This window comes from Gopherus evgoodei, chromosome 17 (genome assembly GCF_007399415.2).
Source record: "Gopherus evgoodei ecotype Sinaloan lineage chromosome 17, rGopEvg1_v1.p, whole genome shotgun sequence".
NCBI lineage: Eukaryota > Metazoa > Chordata > Testudines > Testudinidae > Gopherus > Gopherus evgoodei.
Genome location: NC_044338.1, coordinates 18,953,990 through 18,977,768, shown reverse-complemented (window position 1 = coordinate 18,977,768; position 23,779 = coordinate 18,953,990). Strand labels below are relative to the sequence as shown.

Below are 23,779 nucleotides of genomic sequence, written 5' to 3'. Positions count from 1 at the left end.
CAGCATCCTGAGGATGGCCTAGCGGAGGAAGGGGGCTTTCAGGATTAAGGGACTGCACTGGGTGTCAGTTCCCACCTTTGCCACAGCCTTCATGTGGGACTTCGGGCAAGTCACCCGATCTCTCTGGGTCTCCATTTCCCCATTTGTGAAATCTTTTCTCCCACCCTGTTTTTTTTCTTGTCTGTTACACTGTAAGTGCCTTGGGGCAAGGGGGCGGACGGACTGTCTCTTGTTATGTGCACGGACAGCGCCTAGCGGCATGGGGGGGCCCCCGATCTCAGTTACTGCCTCCTAGGTGCTGGTGTAATATGTGCAATTGGCCATGAGAACAAGCTAACGGTGAGAGAAGTAGCCGGTGACGCTCTTCAGAACTATTCCAGAAGTGATTCGATAGCCAAAGTGCCCTGTGGTAACCCGGTCAGTTTTCCTTGCCAGCTTTCTCCTCCTGCATTCCTTCCTAGGTGGTGTTTAATATCCAGGGGTCACAGACCGTTCAGCAAGAGGAAGGATGGTTCAGGCTGAGGCCAGATAAATCCAAGCCCAGAGTGGATGAGTAAGTCTGTCATTATCCACTTACATTTTCATGCCATAAAATGCAGAGAAAACGCCAGGGGATTCAGCCGGGGGCGTTCGTCCTCCTAGGCAGTGCTGACCTCACCGTTCCTGGGGCTTGCTTTAAGCAGGGCAGGCGACGCGGTGGGGAGCGCTCTTCCCGCTGCGTCTGTATTTCTGTGCCAGCCCTTCTGAAGGGATGCTCGTCCATGGTGTTTCTGCGCACCACGATCGGGTGGGTGTCCTCATGGGTCCTGGCACATGTGGTATCTCATAGGAACATAAGAGTGGCCAGGCTGGGTCAGACCAAAGGTCCATCCAGCCCAGTATCCTGTCTTCTGACAGTGGCCGATGCCAGGTGCCCCAGAGGGAATGAACAGAACCAGTAATCAGCAAGTGATCCCTCCCCTGTCGCCCATTCCCAGCTTCTGGCTTCTCTCCACTCTTTGGTTCTGTTCTCCGTCCATTTCAGAGGCAACCTGGGCTCCCTGCAGCTGCAGGTGAGGCTTCGAGATGAGACGGTGCTGCCAGGCAGTTACTACCAGCCTCTGGTCCAGCTGCTGTGCCAAGAAGTAAAAGCAGGGCCCAAGGTGAGCTGGCTGCACCACACCATCCCATGCAGGACACGGCTGGGAGGCTGCACAGCTGGGCACATGGCTAATATTTCCTGGCATCACCCCCGTTTAAAACAGGAATTCAGAGTCACAGATTTCTCAGGCCACTCTGATCATCTGGTCTGTTCTTCAGAAACTGGACCCAGCGATTCCTGCATGAAGCCCCGTAACCAGAGGGTAAACTAGAGCATTGAGTTTAGAGACTGGACGTAACGATCCCAAGTGAGGGAGAAGCCACCACATCCCTTGGGAAGCTGTTCCAATGGTTACTGCGCATGCTCACACATGCACATGGGCAAATTTTTGTAGGAGCCTGTGTGCTAGGTACTTTAAGCTATCAAAAGAATTAAATCAGTTAAACGCCCTTCGGAACTCAACTACTCTGTCACCGTGAGAGCTCCCGGTCAGCCACCCCTCAGTCCCTGCAGGCCGCAGGTGGCTGCTGGGCCTGGCAATGAGCTACGGAGCCTTTCGCTTCTAGGTCGGTAGTGACCAAAATATCATTCCCTGCTGCTGATCAGCTCATTTCAGGCCATCAGCCACTTACCATTCGACATCTGTTCAGGGCCCACACCAGTTCCTCTCAGGCCATGACGGACCTCCCAGACATAGTCCCGCTGGGTTGATTAACCATCTGTTTGCATTGCGATAGCACCTAGGAGCTGTGGTCCCGGCCCAAGACCCCATTGTGATAGGTGCTGTACAAACACACAACAGAGATGGCCCCGGCCCCAAGCAGCCCACAGTCTGTAGGGCGTTCTGGTGCGGCCGCATGGGGGAAGCGAGTATATGCCACACGAAGCGAGTGCGGTCTGTGTCTCGGTCCAGTGGCTGGCCCACATAGAAGGACAGCAGTCTACTACAGCTGGCAGCTGAGGGAGTTACTCCTGTAGTTCATGTGGCAGAGGCTTGGGCTTTTACCACTGATGATGCAGGGTTTTGAACGTTGCTGTCAGGCCAAGCGGGGTTGGTTACCCCAGCTCTGCCAATGCCCAGGCTGTACCCACTGTGTAGGGAAAACGTCAGCCTCCAGAGCTGCCAGCAGCCAAGAAAACTCCCCAGAACCCAGTGTGCCCTGCCGAGGGGGAAGGCCTTATCCTGGCTGCCTCTTCCACTCACTGCGGCCCCCGCTTCTCTTCCCAGCAGGATGGGAAGCTTTGTTTAATCACCCTGATTGACGAAACCACGACGGCGGAGTGCAGGCAGGAAGTGGCCATCAACCTCATCAAGCTCTTCCTAGGCCAAGGCTTGGCCAAAGAGTTCCTGGATCTCCTCTTCAAGCTGGAGCTGGATAAAACAGGTGAGGCATGAGGATATGGAGAGGAGCCTGTTATTACACTAGCAGCAAGTGATCCGGCTGCAGGACCAGCTTTAGCAAGTGTGGGGCCTGATTCATACTCACCTGGCAGCGCTCCGGTTCTTTGGTGGCACTCAAGGATCCGCCACCGAAGACCCCGGCTCCTCCCGCATGGAGCGCTGCTGAGTGAGTAAAAATTAAAAAGGTGCCAGCACAGGGGCCTCTTAGGCGCTGGTGCGGGGCCTGATTCGGGGAAATTGGGCAAATCAGCCTAAAGCCGGCCCTGCCCGGCTAGATTCAAATGGTCTGGGACCCTAGTGTATAGAGCACTGGACTGGGATTCAGCAGACCTGGGTTCTATTCCTGGCTCTGCTAGCTGGTCTTGGACAAGTCACTGCCTCTCTGTGCCTCAGTTCCCTCCCCCCCACCCCCCCCCGGTAAAGTGGGATAATGCTATTGCCCTTCTTTGGAAAGTGCTTTGAGATCTACTGATGAAAGGGGCGAGGTAGGTGTAGTTACAGGGATGTAAAACTAGCAGGAATTCACAAACCATGTTTCTCCTGTCACGTATCTGTCCCCTTTCACACCCGGGGATTCCATTAAACACCACAAGTGATTCTAGGTAAGCGGCAGCCCGCTGCATGTGTGCGGGATAGACGAGCTTCCCCAAAGCCAGGTGCGTGTCCTGCAGCTGTCAGCCCAGTTCTCCTCTCGCATTCTCTGATGTGAATCCGGTGCAGTGCCACTGCTGTTACAAGGGTCTCTCTAGGCCAGTTTGTTTACCGGCTGTGAGTAGGCAAGTTGTGCATACAAAGAGCGCCATCGACTGGCAAGTAAGAAAACTGGACCTTGTTCGTAAGGAAGGTAAAGTTGTTTGGTGCAAGTGGCTGCTGAAGCCCCAGCTCTGAACGAATTTAACTGCTCCGGCAAGAAAGGAGAATCTGTCCAAGGGGTGCTTATGGCCGCTGTCACTGGAGGATCTCCGCACCTCCTTATCCTTAATGGATTCATCCTCGCAACAGCCCTGGGCGGTGGGGCAAGACTACTATCCCTGTCGTACAAAGGGGGTCCTGGGGCACAGAGGGACTGAGTGACTTGCCCCAGGTAATGCAGGAAGCCATACCTTGGGCTGCTGCTCTAACCACCCGACGGTCCTTCCTCTCAGAAGCAGGGGGTGGTGCTCAGAGTTTTTCATGAGACTGTCTTTGCCTTCCCCACCCCACCCCTTCTCTCCCCACCATCCCCCAAGTCTGAAAGCATGAATCAAACATCACTGTGTTGGTGACAAACCCCCAATGTCCCTGCAGGTTTGGGATGAATCAGGGTCAGCTGCCCCAGCCCATGTGAGTTTTCTGTCAACCTCCAAACAGCAGATGATGCAGAGAGGTCACAGACAAGGGGCTGGATGGCTCTGGAGTCAGCTAATGGCACTGAATTCTCAAACAGGCCAACCTCTCCCCACCCCACCAGAACTAGCTAATCCCCCACTTTGGGGGTGTTCTGAGCTGGAGCCAGGCTTCAGGAAGAGCTCTCTTCTCCTAGTGACCAGGGCTAACATCTGCTGGCCAGGATGGAGCTACTCAGAGGGAGGAGTCACAAGGGCTGCAGTACCACATGTGGAGTAACATTGCATTGGGAGACGGGGGCCCAAGTATCCGAGTGGGGCTGATGGCCAAAGGCCTGGAGGGTTGGTTCAGCTCCGTGCTGGAGGCTGAATGTTAGTGGGAACTAGGTGTCAGGACTGCTGAGAGTCGCCTCCGTTCCCATTAGGTCGGCACGGCTGGGCTGGAAGTGCCAGGAGACCCTGCCATGATGGGAATGCTTAGAAACTACAACAGGAATGATGATAAAATAATTGGCGGGGGGGGGACCTGAATTTTTCCAAGGCCCTCAAAGGGTCAGTTTAGGTTTGACTTGAGCTCCAAAGTGAAGCTTTGGGTTTTTCTTATTTTATCCAAACACATTTGGACTGGCCTGCAAGATGTGCCCTAAGCGTGCTAGACGTGCCAGGGAAATTCTGCTCCCGGTGACCAAAGCCGTGGGCTCTGGCTCCTCAGGTCTCTCACGGGTGACGCTCTCATTTTCAGATGAGCCAAACACATTATTCCGGAGCAACTCCCTGGCCTCGAAGTCGATGGAATCCTTTCTGAAGGTGCTGGAGTGTGTTATCGGTCTTGCAGTATCCACGGACGCCAGGGCGGGAGCTGACCTAGATAACTGAGTCTGGCTCCCTCCAGTTTCAGGCCCTAGTCTGCCTTGAAAGCTGCTCCACAAGTTGGGAGCAGAGCTGGGTCTGAGCTGAAACCCTGTGACTGAGGAGATTTTGGATCCAGATCTTTGCTCTGTAACGGGCCAAGATAAACACCCAGCTCTGAGACCAGTGAATGGTGAGGAGACCGGGCCTGGATCCCTGTAGCTGGAGTCCATCTGTATACTTTAGACCCCCATCCTCAGTGGGGTGGCCTCTGAGACTTTCATTGGCCAAAGGGCTGTAGTGGGGAGAGATCCGGAAACGTGGTGTGGATCCAGCTTGCCCTTTGGACGCAGGACTATGCCTGTAAATGCTGAGGGAGGAGAGTGAGTGTGTGTGCAAGCTGCATGCTCCTCTGCCTGCCTCACTGGCCGCCTCTCCTTAGGTGACAGGGATGCAGTATTTGCACAACGTCCTGGGGCCGACAGTGAATCGAGTCTTTGACGAGAAGAAGTACATCGAGCTGGATCCCAGCAAGGTGGAGATTAAAGAGGTCGGGTAAGAGGCAGTGCAGGGCGTCAGGCAATCCCCGGGGCAGGGGACGAGCGTGGAAGAAACCAAGAGCCATGTTCTGGCTCCGACACCGAGGAATGTGGAGCTGACATGTAGACCGCTACCCCGGACTGCCCTGGCGCCAGCCACCCTACCCTGAGACCACGCTGCTGCTGGCGCCGACGGTGTTCCCTGAGCATAGGGGATGCGTGAGGCCGGATGCCCCTCTCCCCGGTTGTAACTCCCAGGAATACCTGATACAAGTGAGATCAGGCCCACGATCTTTAAGAGCCAGAGTCTCTGGGTACGTCTACATAGCAAATCAAACCCCACAGCAGTGTCTGAGCCCGGGTAGCTGACTCGGGCTCAGGGGGCTTGCGCTGTGGGGCTAAAAAAGCAGTGTAGACGTTAGGGCCCGGGCTGGAGCCTGGGCACTGAGACCCCCCACTTGCTGAGTTTCAGAGCCCAGGCTCCCACCTGAGCCTGGACATCGACACAGCTATTGTTCAGTGCGAGGCCAAGTCAGCTGACTGCGGGGTGGGGGGTTTGCTGTGTAGACGTACCCTAAGGGGCCAGGTCCTCAGCTGGTGTCATGTGGCATCGCTCCATTGATGTCAATGGATCTACACCGACTGACACCAGCTGGGGATCAAGCCCTAGACTCTGTGTGGATCACACACCTGCCTAATGTTCTCCTCCAAACAGAGCGTTCTCCTAAAGCCTGTAACTCCTTGGCTGCAAATATCTGCGCCTGCTCTGGAATCGCAGGGTTAGAGAGGAGCCCAAACCTCTGGCTCTCACTCCTGACTTGGTGTCTTAGGCCTGTCCCTAAACAGAGCCAGACAGATGCTGGGGGATCGGCTGATGACTTAGGAAGAAGGGAGCTAACTCGCTCGGCGATGGTCCAGCTAGTTCAGTGTGTCCTATGTTCCACGTCAGTCTGTGCTAGACTTCAGCACCAAATGGTGCAGCCCTCATCCCAGTGGGGAAGGGTAGCAATCCTTCCTGACCCCAGCCGGTAGCCAGCATGTCCTGAAGCATGTGGATTGGCAGCCCTGCACCCCAGCTGCGTGGCTGCAGAGACCACTCATGCTTACGCACACGGTCTCCCCCCGTGTGCGTTCCTGACTGAGTCCATGCGGCTTGCCTGGCAGGTGCTCCGGGCTCCATCGGATCCAGACAGAGAGCGAGGTGATCCAGCAGAGCACCCAGCACCTGCAGTCGTACCTGACCGACCTGCTCATCACTATCGCTAAGTCGGTGAGGACGTGTCCCGCCACCATCCGTGCCACCTTCAGGCAGCTCTTCAAGCGGGTCGAGGAGCACTTCCCAGAGAACAAACACAAGGTTGGTTGCCAAGCCGTCGCCAGCCCAGCACAGAGACCGGGATCGTGACTCTCTGGGGGCACCTGGCTGTCCCGTGCTGTGGCTGGCTTCAAACAGGCATTGACTGTGAGGCTGCAGAACAGCTTAACCCGCCAGACAGCAGTTGCCCTGAGCCTGCTGCTCATACACAGCACTGACCGGAAGGGGACAGCCATGGCTGGAAATCGCAGCCTTGTTTGAGTTTGGACCAAGGCGGCTCCCAGTGCAGGGCCTGCTGAGGTGGGAGCTGCAAGGAGCAGCGCTGTGGTTCAGCAGGGGGCGCTCTTCCCTCTGGACCATTAATGAAGCAATGGTGGCCTGCAGGGTTGGTCAGAAATTAAACTTTGGGATGGAAAATGGGGTTTTTGGCTAAATAAACTTTTTTGCAGGAAGCTCCGTAGAGAATCTCAAACTTTTTGTCAAAAAAATGTAAACTGAAATATTTTGATTTGGATTTGCCTGCCTGGGTACCTTATGGGAATTGTAGTGTGGTTTCTACATGTCCCATGATGCCCCAAGGCCAGAGAATCCTGTGGTGCATCATGGGAGATGTAGTCCAACCAGGAAGCTGGACCGGTATAGGAGAGCATGAAACACTGAACTACAGCACCTATGAGGTACCATGGCAGCAAATTGAAATGTACCAGTTTTCCAATTTTTTTTCACTGAAATATCAAAATTCACCAGAGAAAATTGAGATAAAAATCATTCCCCCTCCCCCCCCCCCCATTTTTCATCTGAACTTTCTGCAGGAAAAAACTGCATTTTCTGACTGTCTCCATATCCAGCATGGTGCATGTCTCCTTTGCAGTTTAAGTTGAATGCAGGATTCTTCCCCACTGTTGGCTGCCTTGTCAAACAGCTGGCATGTTCGTTTCTCCCCAGAGGTGGCTGCATTACAGTGGCAGGAGAATACACTGTATAATTGCTAAAGCACTTTGCGACAGTGCTGACCCAAGAAAGCTCAGGGGACCCGATTTCTGATTGTGCTTACACAGAGGTCAGCTGACAGACCCAAACATCTCCTTGGGAAGCCTACGTTGCTGCTATTGGTGTTTAATGAGCGATTTCCTTCTGTCTCCCTGCCGACACCCCACCCCCCCCGGCCACTCTCCTCCTGCAGAACGTGAAGTTCATTGCCGTCACCAGCTTCCTCTGCCTCCGCTTCTTCTCTCCTGCCATCATGTCCCCCAAGCTCTTCCACCTGCGGGAGAAGCATGCGGACGCCCGCACCAGTCGGACCCTGCTGCTCCTAGCCAAGGTAAGTCCCGTGTTGCCCTACGCTGCGCTCCATTGGCAGAGGGAGAGGGGAGGAGGTGTCTGTGTCCATAAGGGACCCTGCCAGCACTTCCCAGTGCAGCATTTCCGATCAGCCAAGCTGAGGAGCTGGCATGGGAGCATAGACAATATCCCCCCCAAAGCAGCCCACCTGCTGCAGGATGCCAGGCAGCCCTCGCTGCCTGCTGATCCAGTGTGTCATGCTCCCGTTGGATGGGAGGCAGCAATGGGGTCAGCCAGCCTTCCTGCAGCTCTCTGAGCAAGGCCAGAACATTCAGTGGGGACTCCAGGCAGCAGTGGGCTGTGTCAGACAGTCACGCAGCCAGAGCGAACCACAGAGTCTGCCTTTGTCCAGGTGCCCATTTCTCTACAGTGGGAGACTGAGAATCAGGATTCCTGGGTTCTATTCCTGCCCTGATGTCAGGCAGCGTGTAACTGCCCTGGCTTTGCCCGGAGTGCACAGCTGTGGGCAGCTCGGGTGGTGTGCTGTGATCCTTCCCTCTCGTTTGGTGCCAGGCTATCCAGACCGTTGGGAACATGGACGCTGCGGCCAGCCGGGCCAAGGAAGGCTGGATGGCCCCTCTACAGCCCACCATCCAGCAGAGCATCTCCCAGATGAAGGAGTTCATCACCAAGCTCATAGACATCGAGGAAAAGGAAGGTGAATCAATCCGCTGGAGCTAGTTGGTCTAAGGACCCCACACCTTGCTCCATCTGGCTCAGGGGGTGGGGGTGGGATTCGCTGTCACTGATGTGGCGTTGGGCTGAATCCCTCTTCGAAAAGCATAGCAGCTTCTGGCCCCCACAAGTAGAATGCTGTGACTCAGTCTCTCTACTCAGCCTAGATGGATAGAACAAGGTAGATCAGACTGGGATCAATGAGGTAGCCTGTGACACAGAGTACGGGACCTGTATTCCTGCTCCATGGATCAGCAAGGACACCCACTTTCAGGCTTTGGGCCCCAGCCATCCCCTTTCTTGGACAGAGACTCACATCTCACGCCCACCTGACAGGTTTCCTCAGGATACATAGTCTCCTGCCTATGCTGTGATAACCCCAGCAAGCCAGACTGTCTAAAAGGCCAATGCTCCCTCTCCAGAGGCTAGGCTAGGAGAATTTCCCACAGTGATCAGGTACCACGCAGCCCTTTCTAAGCAAACACCCTGTTCTTCAGGTGACAGCATTACAAACCTACATGTGTGCTAATACACTTACCAGAGATCCCCCCAGCTCCAGCAAGGGGTGATTAGTCCTTCACACTGCACCCAGGGGGTTCTCCGTGGTTACAAGGCCATGGCAGCTTCTGCTGAGAACAGGTGCATAGGTAGCCTTTCCTGTATACAGCTGGGGCCTTTCGCTCATGCAAGAGTGAATCACAGACACAAGCTCTCTCCTCAGGGTGGGGCTTTGCATAACCAGAGGCGGGGAGGTATGTTGGCATTCACCACGTCCCTAGAGATTCCCTGGGCAACCCACTTAACTGTCCCCCCAAAGTTCATTCTTGTCTGGCCCATTGTTTCAAATGCTCCCTGGGAGTGCAGAACACTCCCCTGGGTTCACACAGGTCCTCTCTGCCCCTGCAGGCATTACATGCAATCCCACAGCGATACATAAACTTTGCATTCTTGATACAATGGACTCCAGTCCCAAGAAAGTTTTCCAGGGACAGTGTAGGAAATTGCCTTCTCTGTCGCAGACGGCCCTGCCTGCAAGCGGTGTGCTCCAGCAGACAAGGCACTGCCTCGGGAAGGAGACCTGTGTGGTTGTCCCAGCTGTGAAATGGGAATAGCTCTGGGACTCACTGTTGTGAGGCGCTTTGAGGTCTGCGGCTGCCCGGTTCTGAGGGCATCCCTGTTGCTTGCAGAGGTGGACCAGCCAAAGGCACAGACACTGGTTGTGAAGGAGGGGCCGTTATTCATCCACAGGGGCAAAGGCAAAGGGCCGCTGCTGTCATCTTCCTTTAAGAAACTCCACTTCTCCTTGACGAGTGAGGCCCTCAGCTTTGCCAAGACGCCCAGCTCCAAGGTAAGGGGGACGCACCCTGCCATTAGTGGGGGATGGTTTTCAGCCTATCCCTAGGACTGGCCTATCTCAGGAAGGCAGCTGCTGGTCCCACGTCTTCGCTCTGGCTGCACTGATTGTGGAAGAGAAGTGGCTGGGGGACCCCAGGTGGACACTCGGCTCTGCCTGGACCTGGCAGACAGATGGAAGCTGCTTCCCTGGTCAGCCCCCAGCCCAGCATCGCAGTGAGCCCCCCTGGAGCACTGTGCTCTAGGGGATACTCGGGGCAGGGCACATTTTCCCCTGACGCACCTGGCCGCGACACGGGGCAAAGACTCTGCTGGCCTGTCCCTAGGGAGGGGATTCTCTCGCACTGGTGGGACTGGGAGCCGGGGTTGGGCTTGTACCTCCATTTGCCCATCTGTGATGTGGAGCTGAACTGCTCCTGGCTTCCAGAGGTGGTGGTGAGAATTCAAGAATATGGGCATAGCGCCTGGGGTGGGTGAACTGGTCGTGAAGCAGCCCCCGATCCGGCTCTCTGGCTGGAGTGGGGCAAGCTCCAGACCCAGCTCCCCAGCGGGGTCTCGAGGGCTGGATTAAAACAGCCATTGGGATGGGTGAACTGGTCGGGGGGAAGAGAACTGGCCAGAGCTGTCCCAGGGCCTTGAAGGCTCTTCCTGCCCATCTGTTTGAGATCTGAAGGGTAGAGGGAGCCGCTCGGATCACCCGGTCTGACCTGCAGAGAGCAGGCTGGAGAAGCATGGCCAGCCATTCTGCAGTGCAGGGGATCCGCTGGCATCGTCTCTAGAGTCTGCGGGGGGAAGGGGGGACCGATCAGCATGGACCCAGCCCCAGACTGAGCTTTCTCCTGTGAAGCCCCTCTAAGGGGGGCATGGCCTCTCCCAGGGCGAGCTCAGATCTCCTGGGCTCTGCTGTGGGGCTGGCCCCCACCACGCCTTCCCTCCTGAGGTTTCCATGGCTCCCGCTCTCCCCTTCATTTCAGAAAAGCTCCTTCATCACCCTGTCCAACATCCGGGCAGCCGAGAAGGTGGAGGAGAAAAGCTTTGGCAGCTCCCACGTGATGCAGATCATCTACGCTGATGAGGCAGGGCAGCTGGAGATGGCCTATCTGCAGTGCAAGGTGGGCTGGTCACCCAGGCTGAGGGGGTTCAGGTAGCGGGTGAGGATGCACTGGAGACTGGAACTCATGGACCTGGTCATGGATGTCCGGTGTCATCCCCCTTCCCTGACTGCGCAGCGGGTTGGGGGGTCAGGACTCCTGGGTTCTATGTCTGCAGGCCAGCCACGCCGCGCAGCAGTTCGAGAATGTGTGAGCAGCAGTGCTGAGAGCAGAGATCGACACAGCCGGTCAGTCCCAGGGGCCAGGAGAGGCTCCCATGCTGGGCGGTGAGGGGCGGAAGCTTCATTTGCCTCGTGAGGCTGGCTATTTTGGGGAGGCGGCTCTGGCACCTGGGAAAGCACTTAGTGCAATGCACGGCTGGCGTGCCACGGATGGGGGCCCTTTGCTTTGCTCCCAGTCTGGCGCACTAACCTTGTGCTGGGCAGTGCTCATGGGATACAGCCCAAATGACGCTAGAAGCCGTGAGTGGGGACCCTCCAGTCACTCAGTGCCTGGTGCCTCTGGCAGGGACATAGGGCAGTGCCCGCTGTGTGTGTCTGTTTCAGTGTGTCAATGAGCTGAACCAGTGGCTCTCGGCCCTGAGGAAAGTCTGCGTTAACAACGCCGAGATGCTGGGCTCCTATCACCCGGGAGTGTTCAAAGGAGACAAATGGAGCTGCTGCCACCAAAAGGAGAAAACAGGTACTTCGCATGCCCGGCCTCCTGCCAGCAAAGGGAGTCTAGTGGTGAGAGCAGAGAGACGGAGAGGCATGGCTCTTGGGTGGGTTCTAGGGCTGTAGTTCTGCCACTGCCTTACTGCTTGACCTTGGGCAAGTCACCTGACCCCTCTGTGCCTTCAGGGTCCCATCTGTGAGATGCATGCCTGGGCATCAAGTGTTTGCCCAATCTACAGGTGGGTGGGTGGGATGGGTTCCCCTCTGTGCCTGACCTGCAGAGCCTGTGGCTGGTACAGGCCAAACTAGGGATGTGTGGGTCATCAGCTTGTTTTTAGCTGTGGAGCTTCCCAGCTGTCTGCCAAGAGGGCCCTCAGCTCAGGGCATCTCTACACTTATAAAGCTGCACCGATGCAGCTGTGTCGCTGTAGTGAAGACGCTCCTATGAGAGCGTCTCCCATCAGTGTACGTGCTTCACCCCCCTGAGAGGCAATAGGAGAAACCATCCTGTCGACGTAGCGCTGGCTACATTGGGAATTCGGCTGGATGGGTGACTCGCTCTACCACTACGAGTTTGTAGTGCAGACCAGGGCTCGGGTGCTAGAGAAAGGCAGAGTATTGCTCCTGTCTCCCTGGGCATGGAGCTGTGTTCATTTGCTGTACTGATGGCTTGGGAACGCCCGGACGCTCCCTTCTCCAGGGAAGCCAGAGCAGGGGGAGTCGCAGAATGCCTACGTGAGTGTAATTAAATCCGTGGGCTCTTACATCCACTAGAGGACACCACTCAGATACCAACAGTCAGCCTTTTGTGAGAGGTGGGGCCCACCACAAATTAACCTGCTGTGTCCTGGCTGCTGTCGCCTAGGTTTGGGATGTGATAAAACCCGGCACGGAGTCACTCTGCAGGAATGGAATGACCCCCTGGATCCAGATCTAGAGTCTCAGTTAATTTTTAGACACCTGTTTGGAGTGAGGGAGTTAATGAGGTGAGTCGCTTGATTCGTGCGGCATGATTGGGGCTGTTTCCTTCTAGGAGTTTGCACCCAGGGATCATCTCTGTGCCCTGCGAGGGGCCTGTAAGCATGGAGCGAGTCTCTCACAGTGTGCTCTCGCTCGCAGAGGACCATCTCTGTGGCCCCAAGGAGGGAGGGGGCCAATCAGCACAGTAAGTTACATGTTCCAGGGGCCAGCAGGCCATGCACTCTGCCCCTGGCAATCATCTGCCTAAGGCCCAGTGTTCTGCTCTGTTTCAAAGGACTGGCTGGAATCCTTATGTGCATATGTTCCAGGCGTTCTGACTGAAGCCAGGATGAGGATGATACCCCAGGGGCCCCCTCTGCGCTGGTCTGCAGCCTTGGGATCCTGTGCAGAAAGAGATCATTAGTGACTACCTTGGAGATTGGAATCCCTGTGAGGTCCCATCTTGCCCATCCCCAGGCCAGGATTGTTCCCTTCAGAGCACTGATAAATAGACTGTCCATTCTAGTTTAAATGCCCCAAGCAACGGGGCTTTCATCATCTCCCTTGGGAGGTTCTTCCATTGTCTTAATGGATCTCACTCTGAATGTTCCCTTTCTGACTGTCTCCATCCTCCTCCATCTACACCCCATATCACCCTGAACAGTTCCTCCTTCCTGAGCATTCACTGGGGCTACATCCCAGAGAAAGAAGTGTGTGTGAGCAGGGGGATGGACATATACAAGAGGCTGGGATGGCTGCTCAAAGATCCTTCGAAGAAGCCACCATGTGTTCAGAGTTAGCCAAGGGGAGCAGACACACAAACTTAATCTTACAAGGTCCTGACCATCTCATGAGATGCTGATTTATCTTCAGCTCCTGTTATCAGTGGCATTGTGCAGGATTGCACTTTTTGGCTTTGAATATGGTGGGGCTAATCGGTTAATTGCGGATTACATCTGAAAACCCATTCTTGTTTCATCTTGCTCCCTTCAGGGAAAAGTATCTGGAGATGTTGACAGAGAAAAATGAAAACGTTCTTCTGCGCCAAAGTGGAGGTATTGCTTTGTTGTTGATGGATTATTAATCTTTCCTAGGAGGGCATGTGCTATGATTAGCAATACATCTAATAACCAACACTCTCCTCCCTTTTCCCAGACAACGCCACATTACTGTGTAATAGTTCTCTGTCCTGGCCATCAACCAGCCCTAGCTATCATCCTTTGCTGCTGGGGGTGGGCTCGAATTTCTGCTGTTGCTGTCTCCTCTGGTGATCCTTGGGGCAGGTAGGGTTGTCAGTAGCTGCTGTGCAAGCACCACTCCAATCGGGGCAATTCTCTCTGCTTTCCTGCACCTCCACAGACCCCGAAAATGTGGACGGCCCCACAAGGCTATTCCAGGTGCTGCAGGACCTCGAAGACGCCCATCACACAGCTGTCTTCAGCTCAGGCACCCTAGCTGACGGGGACAGAAACTGCCTCCTGGAGCTGCAGACGTGACTCCTGGAGTGAGCCATTCCGTCAGGGCGACGCCGCTGCCTCTCATTCTGCTCACTGGGTCCTGCTGCATCCATCAGAGCTGCCAACACTAGACATCTTTTCAACGGGAACTCCCTCGACACCGTGTGCTCTCGCCATCGCCCCACTGCTCAAAAAGCCATGTCATGGGCTTCTGTCAGCTTAGCGTGTCTCCATTAGCGACCAACTTGTCAATGACCCTCTTGTGCTCTCACTAATCCCCAGAGTGGCATGGGTGCCTGTGCTGTATCCAGAAGGTAGTGCAGAAGGATTCACGTCTCTCCACTATTATTTTTACCTTTCAGTCAAGATCCAGCTGTTTTGTCAAGCCTGGTCTGATGTGAAATCGTAGTTCCTCAGTGCAACCTTATATCTGAGCTGCTTCACCCTGGGTTTGAGACACCAAGGTCAAAATGATTCGGTGGAGCACTGAAGCCAGTAGTAATGCACAGGCTGATGCATCTGCAGAAGAGGAGGCGGAATCTGTTAGGGCAGGGGACTGGGAGTCAGGTGGCCTGGATTCCATACACTCTTCTGCCACTGACCCACAGTATGAGATGGAGCAGGTCATTTGACCCTGGTGTGTTCCTCAGTTTCCCCATCTCTGAAATAGGGATGATGAGACTTCCCCTCCTTCGTTAAAGTGCTTTGCCATCCTCTGATGAAAGGTGCAATGGAGGAGTGAAGTATCCGTTAACTGGAGATGCTGGCTGACGCCTGGAATTTTATAACCATCGTCACTGAGCAGCACATCCATCCGTCTCACTGGGTTGAAGCTGAGGTAAAGGAATGCAGATTCAGCTTATTGAATGAACATGGACAAGTCTTGAGTCAGCACCTCAGACCCCATTGCATGGTATGTGATTACTGCTGGCTGCTCAGTGACCATTCCACACCTTGAGGAAAAAGAGATGAGGAAGTGGTTTGTTAGAGCAGGTGATTCTGAGCCAGGCCTCCTGGTTCTATTCCCTCTCCCCACCCTGGGTAAATTGCTGTTTTTTAGAAGCATTTGGCATCCACCCACAAGGGTCAGTGGGAGCTGGAGGGGCTCAGCACCTCTGAAAGCCAGGGCCTTGACCTCTGCGTCCGTTTTCTGATCTGTAATTGCGGATAATATATATTAGGCTAAACCAAGTTCTCAGTTGCAATCCCATTGGCAGTCACCAAAGGCAGATTTTCACTCCCCATGCCTATTTCCCAGGGGTCTTGCAAAGCTTGCTTACCTGTCAAGTGGTTCTTGATCCCAGGAAATGCAAAATACTCTCTGTATAATGGCTTCCTGTCTGAAAAGTGCTTTCACATCCCTGGCAAAAGGTGCTATAGAGATGCAGGCTGGCCACTACCACCTGTGCTGTATTTCAGGCCCAGGTAAATGGATGCTCTGAAACTATTGAGCAGGTGGCCTGGCTCTTACTTGGTGTCCTGCACTAACTAAAGCGCTGGTTATAAACAGTCTGGTTCATGGCCATTTGGGTGTCAGAACAGTGCACCTGCTGGATCACTGGACTCTCCATTGAACTGAATGGAAAATGCCGTAGGTTAGACCTGCTGTTCTGTGCAATATTATCATTTAGTGCAGCATATGGAGTCAGCACAATCCAGCAGCCTGGTGGAGGGACCCAAATAGCCATCCATTTGCCACAGAAAATGTGTCCCTTTTTCAGTTGATCAAGTACAGGCAGGGGCATGACTGGTGTGTTCATTGCAGAGGTGGCTTACACCTGATCAGAGCTATATGACCTAAAGCAATAGACTCCAGAGGAGACCAGTGTCAAAGGGAGTAACCAGGGCATATGGCTTCCCAGCCACTGTACAGAATCAATGCTAGAGAAATCTCTGTGTATTTGAATGTACAATAAACACATCTTTTACCATGAGGCCATGTGTTTGCTTTTCATTCCCTGCCAGCATCTCCCTCTTGAGGAAATGCCAGTGGGATTTGTGGACACTCAGTTTAGTTCAGGGCGAGTTGGTTGGTTGGTTTGACAGTTCAGTTAATGGAATTGACTTTCACGTTCAGAACCGTGCACGGGCCTGGCCTGTCTATAAGCCATTTGTGGACGGGGGTCCTGCTGGCACCTCAGGCCCGGGCTGGGGGGGCTGCACGGGCAGAGGGTGTTGTGATCAGTAACCACGGCTTGTGTCTACATCAGAGCGGGCGGCGGCTGCTGCTGACAGGGGTGTTGCCGGCGCTGAGAGGGTCACCTCCACCAAGGTGCTAAGAGGTGTTGCCAGCAGTGAGGGGGCCTGGGTGACACGGGGGAGGGCGTTGCCAGGGGCGACGGGGGTGCGGATGGTGCCGTTGATGAGGGCGTTGCCATGGCATCGCTGTCTATGAAGGTGGTAACCAGGGTGCTGCTGTTGGCGCGGGGGGGGGGGTGGCACATGTTGCCCCGGGCGCTGGGGATGAGCGGGGTGGTGTCCGGGGGCGGGGCCTCTGGGCTGAGTGGCAATTTCTCCTCGCTGGCGGCAGGGGGCGCAGTCGCTGCGTAGTGCCCCGGAAGCGGAAGTAGCGGGCCCCTGGGTGCTCCCGGAAGCGGAACCTGAGCTCGGCGCTGCTGGGACCGGAGGCGCCGCCGCTGCCACCGCCGCAGGATGAACGCGCCGCCGGCCTTCGAGTCCTTCCTGCTCTTCGAGGGGGAGAAGAAGTGAGTGCGGGGGGCCGGGGCCCCGTCGCTAGGAGAGCCCGACCCCCCCCGAGCCGGGCAGCCCCAGAACCCCCCCGCCCCCGGCCCTCCCTCCCGCCGAGCCAGACACCCCCCGGGCCAGGCCATTCACCCCCCACCCCCGAGCCGGGCAGCCCTAGGAACCCCCCCCCGGGCCCTCCCTCCCGCCGAGCCAGACACCCCCCGGGCCCCTTTCCATCTTCCCCTGGGCCGCGCCATTCACCTCCTCCCCGAGCTGGGCAGCCCCAGAACCCCCCGCCCCCGGCCCTCCCTCCCGCCGAGCCAGACACCCCCCGGGCCAGGCCATTCACCCCCCACCCCCGAGCCGGGCAGCCCTAGGAACCCCCCGCCCCCGGGCCCTCCTTCCCGCCGAGCCAGACACCCCCCGGGCCAGGCCATTCACCCCCCGAGCCGGGCAGCCCCAGAAACCCCCCGGCCCGGGCCCTCCCTCCCGCCGAGCCAGACACCCCCCGGGCTCCTGTGCAGCTTCCCCTGGGCTGTGCCATTCACCCCCCCACACACACACACACACATATCCCGAGTCGGGCAACCCTAGGGGAACCCCCCCCGGGCCCTCCTTCCCTGCCACGCCAGACACCCCCCGGGCCAGGCCATTCACCCCCTCCCCGAGCCGGGAGCCCTAGGAACCCCCCGCCCCCGGGCCCTCCTTCCCGTCGAGCCAGACACCCCCCGGGCCCCTTTCCATCTTCCCCCGGGCCGCGCCATTCACCCCCGCACCCCCGAGCTGGACAGCCCCAGAAACCCCCCCGGGCCCTCCTTCCCCACTGAGCCAGACACCCCCGGGGCCCCTTTCCATCTTCCCCCGGACCGCGCCATTCACCCCCTCCCCGAGCCGGGCAGCCCCAGAACCCCCCCCTCCCCCGGCCCTCCTTCCCTGCCGCGCCAGACACCCCCCGGGCCCCTTTCCATCTTCCCCTGGGCCGCACCATTCACCCCTGCACCCCCGAGCTGGGCAGCCACAGAAACTCCCCCGGGCAGCCCTAGGGAACACCCCTCCCGGGTCCTCCTTCCCCACCGAGCCAGACACCCTCTGGGCTCCTTTCCATCTTCCCCCGGGCTGCGCCATTCGCCCCCTCCCCGAGCCGGGCAGCCGCAGAACCCCCCCCCCGGGCCCTCCTTCCCTGCCGCGCCAGACACCCCCCGGGCCCCTTTCCATCTTCCCCTGGGCCGCACCATTCACCCCTGCACCCCCGAGCTGGGCAGCCACAGAAACTCCCCCGGGCCCTCCTTCCCCACTGAGCCAGACATCCCCCGGGCTCCTTTCCATCTTCTCCCGGGCCATGCCATTCACCCCCTCCCCGAGCCGGGAGCCCTAGGGAACCCCCTCCCCGCCCGGGCCCTCCTTTCCCACCGAGCCAGACACACCCCGGGCTCCTTTCCATCTTTCCCCGGGCCGCGCCATTCGCCCCCTCCCCGAGCCGGGCAGCCCCAGAACACCCCCCCCCCCCGGGGCCTCCTCCCACCCCAGCCTGAGCTGGGCAGCATCAGACACACCCACCCCGGTCTTCGTCGCCCGTTCCTTGGCGCGGAGGCTGCTTTTTGGGACACTGGCTGCTGCGGTGAAGGCGGGTGGAATCGATTCCTCCTTCTCTGCTCAGCCGTGCTCTGTGGCCATGCGGTTGCCAGCGATTGCAGCCCCCTGGAATCTGCCTGTGGATTCCTGCTTGAGAACTGCTGGACTAGACGAGCTCTTGAGGGTCCTTCCATCCCTACATTGCTGCTATTGTAAAATCTCAGTGGGCAGAAGGACTTGGAATTAGGTGACAGACCATAAATCTATTTCCAGTTTAGAAATGTTTCATTTTTGTTTCAATTGTTTCATTATGGGCTTGGCTACACACAAAACTCCAAAGCACTGCCGCGGCAGCGCTTTGAAGTGCGACCGTCCACCTCCCTGTGGGGATTAGCTTGCAGTGCTGGGAGCCACGCTCCCAGCGCTGGGGCACTGTTTACACTGGTGCTTTGCAGCGCTGTAACTTGCTGCGCTCAGGGGTGTGTTGTTTGGTTTTTTTTTTCATACCCCTGAGTGAGAAAGTTGCAGCGCTGTAAAGTGCCAGTGTAGCCAAGGCCTGTGTGCACACAGTCCTAGGACATGCAGTCAAAAACAAGCATGTCCCAATCAAATCCTTTCATTTCAAACTCCTGCTCTCTTCTGCCGTGACATTTTGGTATATATGGCTGTGTTCTGGCAGCTGCAAAATGACAATCAGTGAGACATGCATTGGTTGTACGTTGCACCTTTTACCTAGTCTCTGAGTTGCACAATCAGTCAAAGGCCTTGGCTACACTGGCACTTTACAGCGCTGCAACTTTCACGCTCAGGGGTGTGAAAAAAACACCCCCCTGAGCGCTGCAAGATACAGCGCTGTAAAACGCCAGTGTAACAGTGCCGCAGTGCTGGGAGCGCGGCTCCCAGCGCTGCAAGCGAAACCCTATGAGGAAGTAGAGTACATGCAGTGCTGGGAGAACTCTCTCCCAGCGCTGGCGCTGCGACTACACTCACACTTCAAAGCGCTGCCGTGGCAACGCTTTGAAGTTTCGAGTGTAGCCACCCAAAGTTATGGGTTAAGTGAGAAACTTTCAGAAATACAAATGGATTAAAGACAGGAAAAAGAATTGACAAGCTAAATCTTCCAAAAAATTATCTGTATTAAAGGCAGCGTCTACTAAATAGATAATTTAGCAAACAGCTCAAGTATAAAATGTTTGTGGGTTTACAGTATTCATCATGAAGTGACATTTAGACGCTATAATTTAAAAACGAGTGCAACTTTGAGGTTGACGAATTATTCTGTATTTCACCCACAGAGCTTTTAAAAATTATCTGCTAAATTACCCTTTTATTAGTGCTCTGTGCAGAGGAATCTTTGGCACATTAAAAAAATTCTCCCTTGCCAATAGTGTAGAGCTACAGCTGTGTGGGAAGCAATTGCTATTACAGTAATTCTTAAAGAAGTAAACCGGGTTCTGAAATTCATTCGTTTTTTTAAGTCACTGTTGTGCTGCTTTGGCAATGCTGTAGGAATTACATAAACTTTTCCTTCCACTGAATCAAAGTATCATTATGATTCCATATTGATTTCATAACTTTGTTTATCCAAAATGGGTACAAAAGGATCTATCTGGTGTGAATCTAAAGAGAACCATTTATGACTGAAAGCCTAGAACGGTTTGGTTTGGTTTGATTTGATTTGTTAGATAACATCACTTGCTTTAATGCCAATATTTTTCTTTTACTCAGGATCACAATTAATAAGGATACAAAAGTACCAAATGCCTGTTTGTTTACAATCAACAAGGAAGACCACACACTTGGAAATATTATCAAATCGTAAGTAAAACCAGTTCCTGTTGCATAGTTCTAATGGTGATGCAGTAGCTTACATTTAGCTGGGAAGATTGCCAAAGTGCAGAGAGTGACAAATCATAAACACTGGATAACTAGCTGTTTCAATAGCATGTTTGAGTGATGCCCACAGGCCTATTTGCGGTAGTTATGAATGTGAAATTGACACCCACTTCTCATTGTGGCCATTGTTACCACCCCGTGTAAAACTTTGAGCTAGGGGTGTGATTTCTCTGCTGGTGTTCACATACTGGGGCTAGCTCCTAGCGTGAGCATAAGTAGCAGTATGGCCGCAGTAGCACTGGTAGCAGCAGCGGCAGACATACGCCCCCCCAGCCCCCTGGTTTCAGGCAGGTTTGTACTTCTGCCGCTATGAGAGCTAGCAAGAGTATGTGTACATGAGCATGGGAATCATACCTCTAGTGCAGGAGTGGGCAACTACAGCCCAGGGGCCACATCCGGCCCTCCAGACATTTTAATCTGGGCCTCGAGGTCCTGCCATGGAATGGGGTCGGGGGCTTGCCTCGCTCTGTGCAGCTCCTGGAAGGAGCGGCATGTCCCCTCTTCGGCTCTTATGCGTAGGGGCAGCCAAGGGGCTCAGCACATTGTCCCTGCCCCAAGTGCTGCCATTGCAGCTCCCACTGGCCGGGAACCACAGCCAATGGGAGCTTTAGGGGTGGTGCCTGTGGATGAGGCAGTGCACAGAGCAGCCTGGACACGTCTCCATGTAGGAGCCGGAGCCGGGACATGCCACTGCTTCCAGGAGCTTGAGGTAAGCAACTCCCCGAGCCTGACTGCATCCTGTGCCCCTTCCCCAGCGCTGATCCCCTTCCCACCCTCCAAACTACTCGGTCCCAGCCCGGAGCACCCTCATGCACTCCAAACCCCTTATCCCCAGCTGGAGTCCTCACCCTACCCCACACCCCAACCCCCAATTTCATGAGCATTCATGGCCTGCCACACATTTTCCATACCCAGATGAGGGCTAAAAAGTTTGCCCAACCCTGCTCTAGCACACAGTGTTAGCAAATAGCCTGTAACTTTTGGGCAAAGGTTGGTTCCTAGTAATGTGGGAACTCTCTCTCCACCCCACCCCAGCCCACCAAATTGGCAGTGACCTTGTGGGTTTCTTTTTCACCTCCCCCCCTGCTGTATGTGGGTGCAGGTTGCTTCCCTGAATGATCTGGTTCTCTCTCACTTTGCCATTTCCCCTGCTATTACTGGGCCTGATACAGCTCGGTCCCTCGTAGTCTCTGCCTGTGGCACATAATAGTCTAGTCTTCTGTGGGCTGTAATACATTGGTCTAATTTTGGTTGTTGGGTTTAGTGCAAGTGCTGGGGGGTGGTAGTGGCCTGTGATATACAGGAGGTCAGAGATGATCCAGGGACCCCGTCTGGCCTTAAAATATGACTCTCAACCTGGGTGGCAAAGGTGCAAATGCCTACTTTTATTTTTTATAAATTACAAATTAGCATTGTAGCAATACACACTGATTCTAGTGAAGCAAGAAACTATTCATTTAACAGTATAGGAAATTCAAGAATCTCCAAGGCTAAACCAGGTTGACTTCACGTGGTTGGACATGGCAGGAGCTAATCCATTCATAGCTGGTGATGCAGTAGGTCTTTTGCGTAAGTCCCTTCTGTATAAGCTCAGGACAGCAGCATGTGGCCTCCAGTGATAGGAGTAAATACTGCTGCCTTTAAACTTGGGCTCTCTGCATCAGATTATTGAAGTGTGCTTTTGATAGCTCTTCTGCATAGATTTTTGCTGAAAATGATTCTAGTTACACCGTGGTGCTTCTTTCACACAAACAGCACTGCTCAGTTCTTGCTATTAGATGCTCTGCCAGTGCTTGCCAAGCATTTCCCATTACTCCTGCTGTTCCAGGCGTGGATCTCTAAGGTAGGAACTGTTAATATTGCCAAAATGTGCAGTGGTTTTATGAAATGCATGTACTGCGTCTTATTAGGATAAGATAAAGCTTGCTCTCAAGGTGAGATTGGCATGGACATAACATTTCCTCTAGCCCTCAAAAAAATCTTTATGGAAAAATTCTCCAAGGATTGAATTAGCCTGTTAGAAAGATGTAATATGTGGCAGACCCAGCTTCATGCTTTGGGATCTTACAGAAATTTTGCAGCTAAACTGTTTAAGCCATCTGTCTTGTACCCTCTAAATGCTTCCCTTCCCATTTCAGGCAATTACTGAAAGACCCTCAGGTGTTGTTTGCAGGATACAAGGTCCCACATCCTCTGGAACATAAAATCATCATTCGAGTTCAGACCACTCCTGATTACAGTCCCCAGGAAGCTTTCACCAATGCTATCACGGACCTGATCAGTGAACTCTCCCTTCTAGAGGAGAGATTCAGGGTAAGCTTGCTCTTCTGGCTAATGTGAGGAAAGGTTCTGAAACTGTTGTTTTTAAAACAGGTCACAGTTAACCTTACAGCTGTTGCTATCATATGAAAAATGTAACTTTTATGAGCTGATCTGAACACCCATGTGTAAATTCCATTAAGCCGGAGCAGAATTTGGCTGTTACCACAGGAGACTTGAGATCTTGTGAAAAGGGAGAGAAAGCAAATGCTAGACACCTAGAGAGACAAGGTGTGTGAGAAACTGAACAAGTGTGAAAACCTGTTGCCTGGAACACCTTACTTGAAAAATTCTGCCTTGCGCATCTTTCTTTCCCATGCCAAGAACTCTTTTTAATAATATTTATGTGCCCTTCTGTAATTACCCCATTCCTATTTAACCTCAAATTGTTTGAGATACCATTGATCTGAAAAACATTTCAGAATAAAGCTATATTGAATTTCATACACTCCTGTTTGCTAGTTCCTTAGTTGAATCATAGTCAGTTTTAATATAATCACAGCAACTAATGATATCTCAAAGAATAAAGTAGTTGACACACAAGAAATCCTTTGAAAGTTTTCCTCTTATGTAAATGCCTTACGTTTTATTAATTACTGGAAGGGAAATGTATGACTATACATTCTCCCTCAGAACATTACCTGTTTTTCCTGCTGCCTGGTGGAAACAATATTTAATCATAGATTCTTATAAAAGTCATCTCTTTAATATCAAATTATTTAGAGAGGAAATAAATGAGATCACTTTCTGGTACAGAATTCCTTTAAAACAGGCTATCTGTTTCTTTTGTTTGTTTTACAGGTTGCTATCAAAGATAAACAAGAAGGAATTGAATAGAAACATGAACTCTCTCTTTTGACCTGGATTGTGGTGTTTCTTTTCATGATAGTGGATGTGACTACTTCATTGAACCACTTCTTTAAGGATTATTTAAAACTTTCAGTAAGAATTAATGTCTCTAATTTCACTAATTTGTAGTTAATTTGCCTGCAGTATTGAGAGTTCTGTACAGGATAAATTATTTGCAGGTAGGATGGTAAGTGTATGAGAAGTCTTGTATTATTTGAGCTATTACACTTTTTTCAAAGCTGTGTGAGACTTCCGCAACAAGTGTAGAGCCTTTGATTACTGTTATAAAGAAGTAAGATTTAACAGCTGGGTAGTCTCCATGTTGTTTTGTCTTGTGTAGCAAGGAGCATGTTAAAGTGACAGCTTTTTCACCAGGTAGTATTGGGCTTGGAAACT

General features: G+C 53.9%; 2 protein-coding genes across 4 annotated transcripts in view; both read left to right on the top strand.

The window, feature by feature from the left end:
* The window catches only part of LOC115636608 (ras GTPase-activating protein 4-like), a 49,235-nt gene extending 33,266 nt beyond the window's left edge, over positions 1-15,969 (top strand). The window contains exons 8-21 of one of the 3 annotated variants that reach the window (XM_030536929.1): positions 462-553; positions 1,025-1,142; positions 2,313-2,466; positions 4,551-4,615; positions 5,100-5,212; positions 6,361-6,553; positions 7,695-7,832; positions 8,366-8,510; positions 9,715-9,875; positions 10,855-10,992; positions 11,538-11,673; positions 12,511-12,631; positions 13,599-13,660; positions 13,965-15,969. In XM_030536929.1, coding sequence (XP_030392789.1) covers positions 462-553; positions 1,025-1,142; positions 2,313-2,466; positions 4,551-4,615; positions 5,100-5,212; positions 6,361-6,553; positions 7,695-7,832; positions 8,366-8,510; positions 9,715-9,875; positions 10,855-10,992; positions 11,538-11,673; positions 12,511-12,631; positions 13,599-13,660; positions 13,965-14,101 — 1,773 coding nt within the window. In that variant the 3' untranslated portion in view covers positions 14,102-15,969. Of the gene's footprint in view, positions 1-461; positions 554-1,024; positions 1,143-2,309; positions 2,467-4,550; positions 4,616-5,099; positions 5,213-6,360; positions 6,554-7,694; positions 7,833-8,365; positions 8,511-9,714; positions 9,876-10,854; positions 10,993-11,537; positions 11,674-12,510; positions 12,632-13,598; positions 13,661-13,964 lie in introns of all 3 variants that reach the window. The other 2 variants (XM_030536928.1, XM_030536930.1) reach the window with 2 other exon arrangements.
* A 667-nt stretch (positions 15,970-16,636) lies between these two features.
* On the top strand, positions 16,637-23,691 carry POLR2J (RNA polymerase II subunit J). Its single transcript, XM_030537079.1, has 4 exons — positions 16,637-16,767; positions 20,048-20,137; positions 22,354-22,528; positions 23,336-23,691. The coding sequence occupies exons 1-4, from the start codon at positions 16,715-16,717 to the stop codon at positions 23,369-23,371; spliced, it is 354 nt and encodes a 117-aa protein (XP_030392939.1). The 5' UTR covers positions 16,637-16,714; the 3' UTR covers positions 23,372-23,691.
* Positions 23,692-23,779: the final 88 nt, after the last annotated feature.